Here is a 12648-nt window from a genome sequence, read left to right as displayed (position 1 = left end):
ATATATATTTAAAATTGTTATCTCTTCTGGTTGAACTGTGCCCTTCACCATTATATAATGACCCTCTTTGTCTCTCACTACTTTGGTTTAAAAACTAAGTCATCTGAAATTAGAACTGCCACACCAGCCTTCTTTTGGCTTCCATTTGCCTGGAATACTGATCTCCACCCTTTTACTTTTAGTCTATATGCATCCTTGCAGGTTAGAAATGTTTCCTGAGGACAGCATATATTGGGCCTGTATTTTCTTATCCATTTAGCCAGCCTATGTCTCTTGAGTGGAGAGTTTAAGCCATTCACATTTATTGAGAGAACTGATAGGTAAGGTAGATTACAGTTCGTTCTGTTGTGTTGGATGTTGTTGCTTTGATTTCTCTCTTGAGCCATTGTATTATCTGGCCTTTAATCTTTGGGTTTTGGTTGTTTTTATATTCATGAGTTTTTATTATGGTGTTCCGTGCGTAACGCTGTTTTAAGTACTTCTTGTAGGGCTGGTCTTGTCTTGGTGAATTCTCTGAGACTTTGCTTGTCTGAGAATGTCTTTATTTCTCCTTCATATATGAAGCTTAGTTTTGCAGGGAATAAGATTATAGGCTGGGCATTGTTTTGTTTCAGAAGAGTGAGAATGGGGCCCCAGTCTCTCCTTGCTTGTAAAGTCTCATTAGATAAGTCTGGTGTTATTCGTATTGGCTTTCCCTTGTAGGTTACTTGCTTCTTTCGTCTTACAGCTCTTAGAAGGGCCTCTTTAGTTGATATTTTGGTCAGTCTGATGAGTGCATGATGTGACGTCTTCCTGTTTGCATTGAATCTCCCAGGGGTCCTCTGAGCTTCTTGAACTTGTATATCGAGATTTTGAGCAAGGCCTGGGAAATTTTCTTCTATTGTATCTTCAAAAAGCTTATCCAGCCCTTGAGTGTTGTCTTCTTCCCCTTCTTGTAACCCTATGACCCTCACATTAGGGTCTTCACATAATTCCACATCTCTTGTAGGCTTTGCTCTTTTCTCTTGTTTCTCTGCTCTATTTCTGTGACTGATTTATTTAATTGGAGGGTGTTATCTTCAATCTCTGAGATTCTTTCTTCTGTTTGATCTGCCCTGTTCTTGAGACTTTCCACTGTATTTTGTAGTTCCCTGAATAGATTCTTCATTTCCAGGAGTTCGGTTAAACTTTTTTCATTGTGTCTATTTCTTTAGTGAACTTTTCTTCTAGGTCCTGGAGGCTTTTTGTGGTTTCTTTGTGTTGCTTATTGAGTTGTTGTTGCAGCTCGGTGAGTGTTCTTATGATCCACATACGAAATTCCTCTTCTGTCATTTTGGTTGCCTGATTTTGGTTGGTGTCCGTTTCCAGGGGGCTGGTGCTCCTCTTTAGGGGTGTGTTTTCCGTTTGGTTCTTCATATTTCCTGAGTTCCTTCGCTAATTTCTTCCCATGTTGATTAGTTGTTGTTTCTTTCCTTTAGGTTTTTGTTTGGGTATTCAGATGCCTTGTTTAGTTTCTGAGCCGTTAGGTGGTGTCTGTGGGTGAGATTCGACCACTCCCTGTATAATGAGTCAGTCGGTGCCATGAAAAGGCTATGCAGGATGCCGTCCCTTTCAGTAGGTGGTGCTTGCTCGGAGGAACAGGCTATGCTGTTCTTTCTGTGTCCTGTTATCAGCTGTTGTTCTGGGCGGAGCTGGGTTGGGTAAGCCTGCCCTCAGGCACCACCAATGCCCTTAGCAGGGGTCAAAGTTCTGTTCTCTGCTTCCAGGAAAAGCTGTCAGGGTGGGGCTGTAATTGGCCCACTCAGACAGAAAGTCTGCTTGTGGGGGTGGGGCTGTCTGAGACCTGCCATCTGGAGTGAGCCTGGCTTCTTTCCACCCTCCCCAACTCTGCAGCTACTCCTGGGACTCTGCCAGCAGGCCAGACCACACACCACCAGGCCTCCCCGGATTGTGATGCTGGCGTGGAGGTTCCCTGCGCAGAAACGCCACCTGGGCTGGGCGTATGGCCTCCTTTTGGGAGGAGGGTTGCCCTCTAAGAAGTTGATCTGCCTCTGAAGGCACACACACCTCAGTAGGCTGTTCACAAATATCTCTTCTGTGCCCTCTGCAATGCTAGACCTGGGTGCACGGGATCTGGTCTACAGGTCTGACCTCTGGTTCCCAGAGTTCAAACTGTATCCCCACCAGGGAGAGGAGTTCCAGTCCCAATTCACCCACAGGGAGCCCTAGCTGGGTCTTTGTCTCTCAGCCTCTGAGTCTGCACCGTTCTCCTGGGAACACCCTGCCAGCAGCACCTGGGAGGGCTGGTGGGTAGGGAGCTCACAGTCTGAGTTCCCCTTAGTCAGCTGTAGGATCCCAAAAGGGAAGGTCCCCTTCCCTGGAGGTTCCTCCAGCTAGTGGCTGTATTGTCTCTCTGGGCAGCTGTGGGTAAGGTCAGCGGAGGGGAGAAGGAGGCAATATGGAGCCTGCCGTGTGGTTCGGGTCTGTGCACACGGAGGTGCCCGGAGGAAGTTGGGAGCCTGGTTCAGCATCTGCTACAGGCTCAAGGCTAGCTGGCAGCGGCCGTCTCTTGGCTGGTGTCCGCAGGTCTCTCCACCCGCTGGGGAGCCCACCAGCGGTCCCAAATGCAGGGGTGGGGAAAGGTGACTTATCCACTTACCCTTCCCGCTGGTCTCCGGGCTGCTCTGGCGGTCTCAGCTTCCAGTTCTCCTCCGCAGCCTCTTCCTGTGGAGTCTTCTGGGGTCTCAGGTACCCCTCCTTCTGGCCCTCGTCCACTGTATGCTCGTCTTCTTGCTTCTTTTTTCTAATTTCTGCTAGAATCTGTCTTCTCTGCAGAGACACTCTGTCTGGCGGTGTTTCTCGTCCGCCATCTTTATCCTCCCCCCTGTTGCTTCCTGGTTGTTTTTGAGACAGAGTCTCATTCTGTTGCCCTGAGTAGAGTGCACTGGCATCAGCCTAGCTCACAGTAATCTCAAACTCCTGGGCTCAAGCAATCCTTCTGCCTCAGCCTTCTAAGTAGCTGGGACTAAGGGTGCACACCACCAAGCCCAGCTAATTTTTCTATTTTTAGTAGAGAGAGCTTCTCACTCTTGCTTAGGCTGTTACAGCAAGTGTTACAGTGGGTGGTCCCAAGGACAAACCAAGTGGCACATGGAGAGTCGGAGAATCAAAGTTTATTTCGCCGGTTCAGCGGAGCCTGGCCACCAAATTCTGAGCACTGTCTACCGGATTTTTCCCACTTTTATTATGTTGGGATGGTCCGAGGGGTGGGGTATCAGGTGTAGGTTAGTTGATGTGTGGGCAATAGGTTAATATTATGTTGATGCGCCAGGCAACAGATGTAGTGTTATGCTGATGCCAGGCATAGACTAGTTGATGGGCCAGGAAATAGGTTAGTATTATGCTGATGTGTGTCTTCCATGAGTGTCCCTCCCAGTCTCCAGTGCCTGATGTACCAAGTAACAGATAGGGGTTTCCCTTATCAAGGCTGATCTTGAACTCCTGACATCAAGTGATCCTCCCACCTCGGCCTCCCAGAGTGTTGGGATTATAGGCATGAGCCACCATGCTTGGCCAAGTTATTTGATTTCATAGGAAGTTTTCAGCTTTTATACATCTGACTTTTATAAAATCTGTGCAGTCATACATTATACATTAAACCCAAACCATCTTCCTTGTGCTGAATTTGGACCTAAATACATCAGGTGACAAATATTTCAAGCTATTTATTGCCTGTCAGCCAACCTTCCAGTTTCTACAATGAAGCCATATTGGTAGAGCAGATTTTACACAGCAATTCAAATATTTTTTACATTTTCTCTCATTATTTTATAAAAATACAAATGGAAAGCCAAAAAAATGAAAGGATTAATACTGCAATTAGCTAAAGACAAATACTATTAAACATGCCAAAAGCAATGATTCTTGAGATAAGCACATTAGAGCAACTAGTCAGCTGGAGATTTGATTGTGAAGGAAAAGAACAAGTAAACGAATATGTACAGATGACTGAAAATATATCATTGAAAATTGAATCAAAAAGGCCAATGTAATGATGGAGGAAATGGAGAAATTATTTAAATTTTGGACTGAGAATCAATAGATTACTGATATATACAGGCTTCCAAAATCAAAGAAGAGTCCATAGCTCCACAGAGCTATTGATTGGAGCACAATTTATAATATACAATACTATCAAATGAAAACGAATCCTCGTTAGTATAGTGGTTAAAAAATAAAAGACAGCCATCCGAGATTGAGCAATAACAGGTCTGTGATGCCCTTTAAAAAAAAAGAAAGAAAAAAAAAGTTAAAAAAAAAAAAGAAAGAAAGAAAAAGAAGGCTGGTGTTCAATTTCATTTAGACAAATTTATCAAGAGAGTTGAAAAGACCTCAAAGTCAGCATAAAAAACTGGTGTCATGGTTCACGCCGGTAATCCTAGCACTTTCAGAGGCTGAGGTGGTAGCATCAATTGAGGCTAGCAGTTAGAGACCAGCCTGAGCAACATAGTGAGACTTTGTCTGCACAACAAATTAAAAAATTAGCCAGGCATGGTTGCACACAGCTGTAGTCTCAGCTACTCAGAAGATTTGAGGATCGCTTGAGCACAGGAGTTGAAGGCTGCAGTGAGCTGTGATCACACTACTGCACTCCAGCCTCGGTGACAAAGGGAGACACTATCTCAAAAACACGCAAAAAAGTCAGCATGAAAATTCCCTTCTCAATCCCTTGAAAATCATTATTAACAAGTCCTTCTTCTTAACATTGAAATAAAAAAAGTGCTTGAAGAACTAATGGCCAAAAGTTTTCAAAATCTGTTGAAGATTATAAAACCACAGACCTTTTTCTGGGCTTCTGACTAAACTATGAGCTCAAGTGCAAGAACTTGGGCTAACTCCCTGTCCCAGGTTCCCATATCAAGTTGACAAATTGGCAAATTTTTAAAAAAGTTTTTATTTTTAATTATCATGGGTACATAATAGTATTATATATTTATAGGGTACATGTGATGTTTTGATACAGGCATACAATGTGTATTAATCAAATCAGGGTAACTGGAGTATCCATCACCTCAAGCATTTATCAATTTTGTGAACAAATTAATAACTTTAATGAACAAATGAACCTCATTATTTTCCAAATAACCAACAAATACTTGCTAAGGTCCATAGAAGAGATGACACAGTTCTTGAAAGTATAATGCATTCAAGTGTGAGACTTACTTGTGAAGGGAGCTTCTGTTCCAACTAGGTTACATTATTGTTTCCAACAGGAAGTATGCTATTATCTTTATCATTGTTCTTTTTTTTTTTTTTTTTTTTTTTTTTGAGACAGAGTCTCGCTTTGTTGTCCAGGCTAGAGTGAGTGCCGTGGCGTCAGCCTAGCTCACAGCAACCTCAAACTCCTGGGCTTGAGTGATCCTTCTGCCTCAGCCTCCCGAGTAGCTGGGACTACAGGCATGCGCCACCATGCCCGGCTAATTTTTTTTATATATATATATCAGTTGGCCAATTAATTTCTTTCTATTTATAGTAGAGACGGGGTCTCGCTCTTGCTCAGGCTGGTTTTGAACTCCTGACCTTGAGCAATCCGCCCGCCTCGGCCTCCCAAGAGCTAGGATTACAGGCGTGAGCCACAGCACCCGGCCTTTATCATTGTTCTTATGTACACAGTGTGTTATTTTCACAAAATGCTTTTAAGATTTTTCCTTATCATTGGTTTTAAGCAATTTGATTGTGACATGCCTTAGTGTAGTTTTCTGCATATTTCTTCTGCTTGGTGCTTTTTTGAACTTGGATCTGTGGTTTTCTAATTTTCAACAAATTTGGAAAAGTTTCAGCCACTAGTTCTTCAAACACTTTTTATGATCCTTTCATACTCTAATTACATGTATATGAGGCCTTTTGACATGGTCTCACAACTCACTATATGCTCTGTTTATTTTTACATTCTTTGTCACTGTGTGTTTCATTTTGGATGGTTTCTATTGATAGGTTTTCTTTTTATTTATTTCAGGAAATTATGGGGGTACAAACATTTTGGTTACATGTTATGACTTTGCCACATCCCAAACATGATTTGAGACATGCCCTTTCCTCACCTATAATGCTCACCAAGTCGATTAATTGTGAGTCTATTCACCCCCAAGCCCCCTACCCTGAAAGAATATTACTACTGTGTGAGCACCTTAGCGTTGACCAGTCAGTGCCAATGTGATGGTGAGTACATATGGTACCTATTCTTCCATTCTTGTGACACCTCACTTTGGAGGATGGGCTCAAGCTCTATCCAGGAAAGTATAAGAGGTGCTAGGTCACCATCATTTTTTTTTTTTTTTTTTTGAGACAGAGTCTCACTCTGTTGCCCAGGCTAGAGTGCCCTGGCGTCAGCCTAGCTCACAACAACCTCAAACTCCTGGGCTCAAGCAATCCTCCTGCCTTAACCTCCTGAGTAGCTGGGACTACAGGCATGAACCACCATGCCCAGCTAATTTTTTCTGTATATTTTTAGCTGTCCAAGTAATTTCTTTGTATTTTTAGTAGAGACGGGGTCTCGCTCTTGCTCAGGCTGGTCTCGAACTCCTGAGCTCAAATGATCCACCCACGTCAGCCTCCCAGAGTGCTAGGATTACAGGCATGAGCCACTGCGCCTGGCCCACCATTGTTTTCTATAGTTGTATACATATACCATATTTTATTAATCCACTCATAGATTGACAGTCACTTGGGTTGTTCTCACATCCTTGCTATAGTGAATTATGCTGCCATAAGCATTTGAGTGCAGATGTCTTTATTATAAAATGACTTTTGTTCCTTTGGGTAAATGCCTAATAGTGCTATTGCTGATCAAATGGTAGTTCTACTTGTTTGAGGTTATCTCCAAATTCTTTTCCATAGAGGTTGCACTAATTTGCAGTTCCACCAGCAGTGTAAGAATGTTCCTATCTCTTCACATCCTCGCCAGTATTTGTTGTTTGGGGATTTTTTTTTTTTTTGACAAATTTTATTAGATAGTTCAAAAGTACCCCCCCAAACCATCTTAAAGTCCAATTTTTCCTACATAAAGTATGTCCTCATTTCCACAATAATCATCTTTAGATGTACATTTTACTTAGTACATTTCACAGCTTTGAGTATCCAGTCCCTCATGAATATTTTGTAGGGTTGTCTTCGGTCCTGAAGTAAAATATGTGAATTCCAGCTCAATTCAGAGTGTATGATTCTGCTTTTCACGCTGATCAAATAAATTTATGGCGTCTCTTTTCTGATCTTCAGCAATAAAAACATTTAGGTTTTTGTCATTCCCTGCAAGGGCTGCCTGTTTGTCTGTTTCAGATTCCGCCTCATTTTCATCCATGTTGTAGTCATCATCTCCTCCCAGTTTTTGCTCGTTTCTCCCTTCCTCAGCAGCATCCTGCTCCTCCTCCTGCCCATCGGGAATGACAAGCTGGTCCCGCTCAGGGTCTTCAGTCTCCTGATTTTCCTGGCTCAGCAACAGGGCAGCTGGTACTTGTGGGGTTCGGCTTAGTTCTCTGGCTCTCCCCAAGTCTCTTCCGCCCACAGGTCTGTCCTCCACAGCCTGCTCCTGGCCTGGCTCCTGCAGCAGCCCCAGGCTGTCCCTCTGAGGCTCCTTCTCGCTGACAAACTGGATCTCATTAGTTTCCTCTTTCTCACCTCGACTCTTCAATTCCAAAGCCACCTTAGAACTGGGGGTTGGCATCTGGGACTCACCATCACTGGGTGTGTTTCCTTCCCTTTGTGGCACCTCTGCCCGTGGCAGGCCTGCTCCCTGCAGCCTGGGCTGAGGCTTGCTGAGAGTTTGGAGCTGCTGACTTGGGTCTTTTTTTTCACTCAGGTCTCTGGAAACTACAGCTTCATTTCCCTTTTTGGTGACCTCTTCTATTCGCTCCTCACATTGCTCCTTCACTTCCTTCATCTGATTGATGCACTGGCTCAGGTCATAGGAGAACTTCCTCTCCAGGTTGGTCTGGTTCTTCTGAAACTGGAGGACATCCTGCTGCAGCCTGCCATAATTCCTCTGCAGAGTCTTTAACTGGTCCTGCAGGACTCTGATGAGCCTCTCACCCGTGGTGATGTTATTCACCAGAACCGCCTTTTCGTCCTGGTACAGCTTGTTGACGCTCTCCAGCTGAAAGTTGTGGCTGGACTGGATTTTGTCGAGCTGTTCCCGTTGCTTTTCCAGCTCTCCCTGGAACTCATTCTTCTTCAGCTCCACGGCGCCCCTCTCCGCGGCCGCCCTGCGGACCCTGCCTTCCAGCTCCAGGATCCGCGTCTGGAGATCCACACTTCGCGAGCTCGCAATCCAATAGTTGAAGCCCAGGACGATGATGCAGGCCACCAGGGCAGCCAACACGAGGGGCGGCGACTTCATGCTGCGGCGCCCCTTTCCCAATCCCATCATCTCAAAAGCCGGGCTGAGGACCTCCTTCCGCGGCTCGGGCGGCCGCTCGGCGCTGCGGGCCCGGCTCCGAGGTCGCCCGGCCGCTCCCGCCGCCGCCCCGGGCCCCGCGCCCCCTTTGCCGCGCCCCGCGCCTTGGCGTCCGGGCCCAGCAGCGGCGAGTCCCCGCCCCGGGCCTCGGTGCGCGTGCCCGGCCGCCGCCCCGCCCCCACCCCAGCGCGGCTTCCCCCTGTTTGGAGATTTTTTGATAGGTTTTCAAGTTCACTAATCTTTTCTTCTGCAACATATAGTCATCTGCTAATATGCTCCAGGGTATTTTTCATCTCAGATAATGCATTTTTTGATCTCTAGAAGTTCAATTTGGGTCTTCTTAAAACATCTTCCATGTTTCTCCTCAACATGCTCACTCTTTCTTCTACCTTCTTCAACATATAGAATATATTTATATTAATAATAACTGTTTAAATCTTCTTTTCAACTAATTTTATCATCTGCATAATTTCTGGGTCTTTTTTATTGATTGATTTTTCTCCTCAGTATTGCTTGCATTTTTCTGCTATTGTACATGCCTGATAAGTTTTTTTAAAATTTATTTTCAGACTTGAGCCAGTTTATAGAACCTAATAAGTTTTGATTGAACACCAGACATTGTGAATTTCATCATGTTGTGTTCTGGATTTTATTTATTTATTTTTTTTGTTCCTTTAAATTACTTTGAACTTTGTTTTAGTTCAGTTAAATTACCTGAAAACAGTTTCATCCTTTTGAGGCTTGCTTTTATGCACTGTAGGTGGGACCAGAGTAGTTTTTAGGTCTAATGTTGTCTTACTACTGAGGCAATACCCCTCTGAGTACTTTTCCTGATGCCCCATGTATTACAAGGTTTCTCCACTCTGACTTTTGGAAATGAGAATTATCCCAGCTCTGCATGACTCCCAAGAACTTTTTTTTTTTTTGAGACAGCGCCTCACTCTGTTGCCCAGGCTAGAGTGCCCTGGCGTCAGCCTAGCTCACAGCAACCTCAAACTCCTGGGCTCGAGCAATCCTCCTGCCTCAGCCTCCTAAGTAGCTGGAACTACAGGCACGTGCCACCATGCCTGGCTAATTTTTTATATATATTTTTAGTTGGCCAATTAATTTCTTTCTATTTTTTTAGTAAAGACGGAGTCTCACTCTTGCTCAGGCTGGTTTCAAACTCCTGACCTCGAGCAATCTGCCTGCCTCGGCCTCCCAGAGTGATAGGATTACAGGCGTGAGCCACCGCGCCCAGCCCAAGAACTTTTACTCCTGCTTTTTTCAGGCTTCTTTACTTTGCCTTGGATAATATCTTCATACATATGTGCTGATCAGTGCTCAGCTGGAGATCTTCTGCATGTCTTTGGAGTTCTTCCTCTGTGCAGCTCTCTATTTTCCATGCAGCTCTTCCTTCTCTGGTATTCTACTTTATGAATTCTAGCCATCATGGCTTCCTGAAAGCTTTAACTCCATCTCCTCAACTTAGGGAGTTCCATTAGTATTCACCCTCCCTACACTGTGGCCTGGAAACTCTCTTTAGGGGTAAGCTAAGTTAGGACAATCATAAAACTATCTCATTTGTCTTCCATCTCTCAGGGCTCACTCCTCTGTACTGCTTGATGTCCAATGTCTGAAAATCCTTTTTCATATATTTTGTTTGTTTGTTTTTTATTGTTTAAGCAGAGAGTAAATCTGGTCCCTATTATTCTATCATGGCTGAAAGTCCATTGAAGGGTTTTAAGCAGGTAAGTGACTTGGATGGATCTGTGGGTTAGACAGATGGCACTCTCCTTTCTTCAGGGGAGGCAATTTTTCCAGACATCCTTCAACAAACTTACCCATATAGTGCCTTTGCCATAACTGGATCATATATAGACCAAAGAGTGGGACCACCTTTCTTGTGATCAGGGTCCTCTGCCTAATACCTGAACAAAATTAGCAGTTTTTGCTAATGACAGATGGCTGATATGAGAGATGGACTGGTGGTACTGGCAAAGAGATTGGCAAGGTGGCAGGTATAGTTTAGATCCATGTAAGCAGCATCATGGAAGTCTGGCAGCAAGCAGCACAAACTCATTCAGTGGGAGGACGGATTTTAGGATTGGTCTCTGGGAAGGAAGGAGAGGGAAAAGTGAGAGAAAGGCTGAGGCTCAGGCCTAGTGCACAGGACAGATATGTAGATGATTTAAAAAAGAAAACAAGAGATCCATCACCAAAACTGGTAAACCAGATGAGAAATAAGCTTCAGACACCAATTTTAAGAAAGGGAGGTTGCAGAGACAGCTACCCAGGCAGGGTCTAATGTCTTAGTTTATGTACTAAATCTCTATGAACAAATGAATGAATGAATGCCTATGGCACTTATTATAAGCAACATGCATGTGACAATTAGTTGTTTGGTATCCTGTGATAAATCCTGAATTATTATTTTCCTTTTCACTTGTTTATGCCTTATCTTTTCATCTGTATTTAAGTCCACCGGAGGCATGAACTATAACTGTGTGCTTCTCTCTTTTCCAACTGGCAGCATTTTGCTCATGTTTCCTGACTCTCAGTCTAATACTCTTTTTTAACTGTACCACTTAGCCAATATTCTTGACAGAAATAGTTTACCAAGGTAATTTACACATATTCCTGGCATATACAAGTATGTATTCTTGAAAAGGCATGCATGGCTTAAAACTGTGCAGTTCAAAATAAATTTTCACTCAAGAAATTATGGTAAAAGACGTCATACATTATGCCATTTCCATTTTGGCTAAATAAAATTTTTGCTGTAGAAGTAACATGTACTAACCATCCCTAAATTCACACACTTCCAAATGAGGTAACCAGGTTTTTTCTTTTTGATCTTTCAGAAAGCATGCTTACATTTGCCTTTTGTTGCTATATTTCTTTATTTTTATTTTTATTTTTTTATTTTTAGAAAGGGTCTTGCTCTGTCTCCTGGGCTATAGTGTAGTAGTGTCATCATAGCTCACTGCAACTTCAAACTCCTGGGCTCAAGCAATCTTCTTGCCTTGGCATCAAAGTGCTATGATTACAGGCATGAGCCACAGCTCCAGGTCTATTTTTTAAAATTTTAATATATTTAGCAGGTGCAAGTGCAGTTTTGTTATATGAATATATTGTATATTGGAGAGAGAGGTCTGGGCTGTTAGTATTCCCATAATCCAAATAGTGTACATTGTACCCAATAGGTAATTTTTCATCCCTCCATCCCTCACCTCCCTCATACTATCCCACCTTTGGAATCTTCACTGTCTAATATTCCACTCTGTATGATTATGTATACTCATAGTTTAGCTCACAGTTGTAAGTGAGAACATGCAGTATTTGATTTTCCATTCCTGAGTTACTTTACTTAGGACAATGGTCTTAAGTTATACCCAAGATGTTGCAAAAGACGTTATTTCACTCTTTTTTATGGCTGAGTAGTATTCCATGGTGTGTGTGTGTGTGTGTGTGTGTGTGTGTGTGTGTGTGTGTGTGTAGGTATATATATATATATATATATATATATATATATACACCACATTTTCTTTATCCACTCATCAGTAGCAGTTAGGTTGATTGCATATCTTTGCAATCGCAAATTGTGCTGCAATAAACATATGAGTGCAGGTGTCCTTTTCAGATAACCACTTCCTTTCCTTTGGGTAGATACTCAGTAGTCCAGCAGTGGGATTGCTGGATCTAATGGCAGGTCTACTTTTAGTTCTTTCAGAAATCTCCATACTGTTGTCCATAGAGGTTGTACTGATTTACAATACCACCAACAACGTATATGTTCCTTTTTTATTGCATCTGCGCCAAATCCATTGTTTTTGTCTTTTTATTTATCTTTTTTCCTTTTTTTTTTGAGACAGAGTCTTACTCTGTCGCCCAGTATAGAGTGCCATGACATCAGCCTAGCTCACAGTAATCTCAGACTCAAAGGCTCAAGCGATCCTCCTACCTCAGCTTCCTGAGTAGCTGGGACTACAGGCGCACACTACCACACTGGGCTAATTTTTACTATTTTTAGTAGAGATGGGGTCACGCTCTTGCTAAGGCTGGTCCCAAACTCCTGAGCTCAAGTGATCCTCCTGCCTCAGCCTCCCAGAGTGCTAGAATTACAGGCATGAGCCACCACACCCAGCCTTGTCTTTTTAATAATAGCGATTCTGACTGGGGTAAGGTGGTATTTCACTGTAGTTTTAATTCACATTTCTCTGATGATTAGTGATGTTGAG

General features: G+C 43.3%; 1 protein-coding gene across 2 annotated transcripts; it reads right to left on the bottom strand.

The window, feature by feature from the left end:
- Positions 1-7067: 7067 nt before the first annotated feature.
- LOC105861902 (Golgi membrane protein 1-like) lies at positions 7068-8569 on the bottom strand. Of its 2 annotated transcripts, XM_075999075.1 has the most exons (2): positions 7711-8569; positions 7068-7644 (listed from the first exon to the last, which is right to left on the bottom strand). In XM_075999075.1, exons 1-2 carry the CDS (start codon positions 8399-8401, stop codon positions 7187-7189), a joined length of 1149 nt encoding a protein of 382 aa, XP_075855190.1. In that variant the 5' UTR covers positions 8402-8569; the 3' UTR covers positions 7068-7186. The 2 variants fall into 2 exon arrangements, with proteins under 2 accessions (XP_075855190.1, XP_075855189.1); XM_075999074.1 differs by having other exon boundaries at positions 7068-8569.
- Positions 8570-12648: the final 4079 nt, after the last annotated feature.

The sequence above is a fragment of the Microcebus murinus genome, chromosome X (genome assembly GCF_040939455.1).
Source record: "Microcebus murinus isolate Inina chromosome X, M.murinus_Inina_mat1.0, whole genome shotgun sequence".
NCBI lineage: Eukaryota > Metazoa > Chordata > Mammalia > Primates > Cheirogaleidae > Microcebus > Microcebus murinus.
The sequence above is the reverse complement of the archived record's forward strand: the minus strand, read 5'-3'. Positions and strand labels throughout refer to the sequence as shown.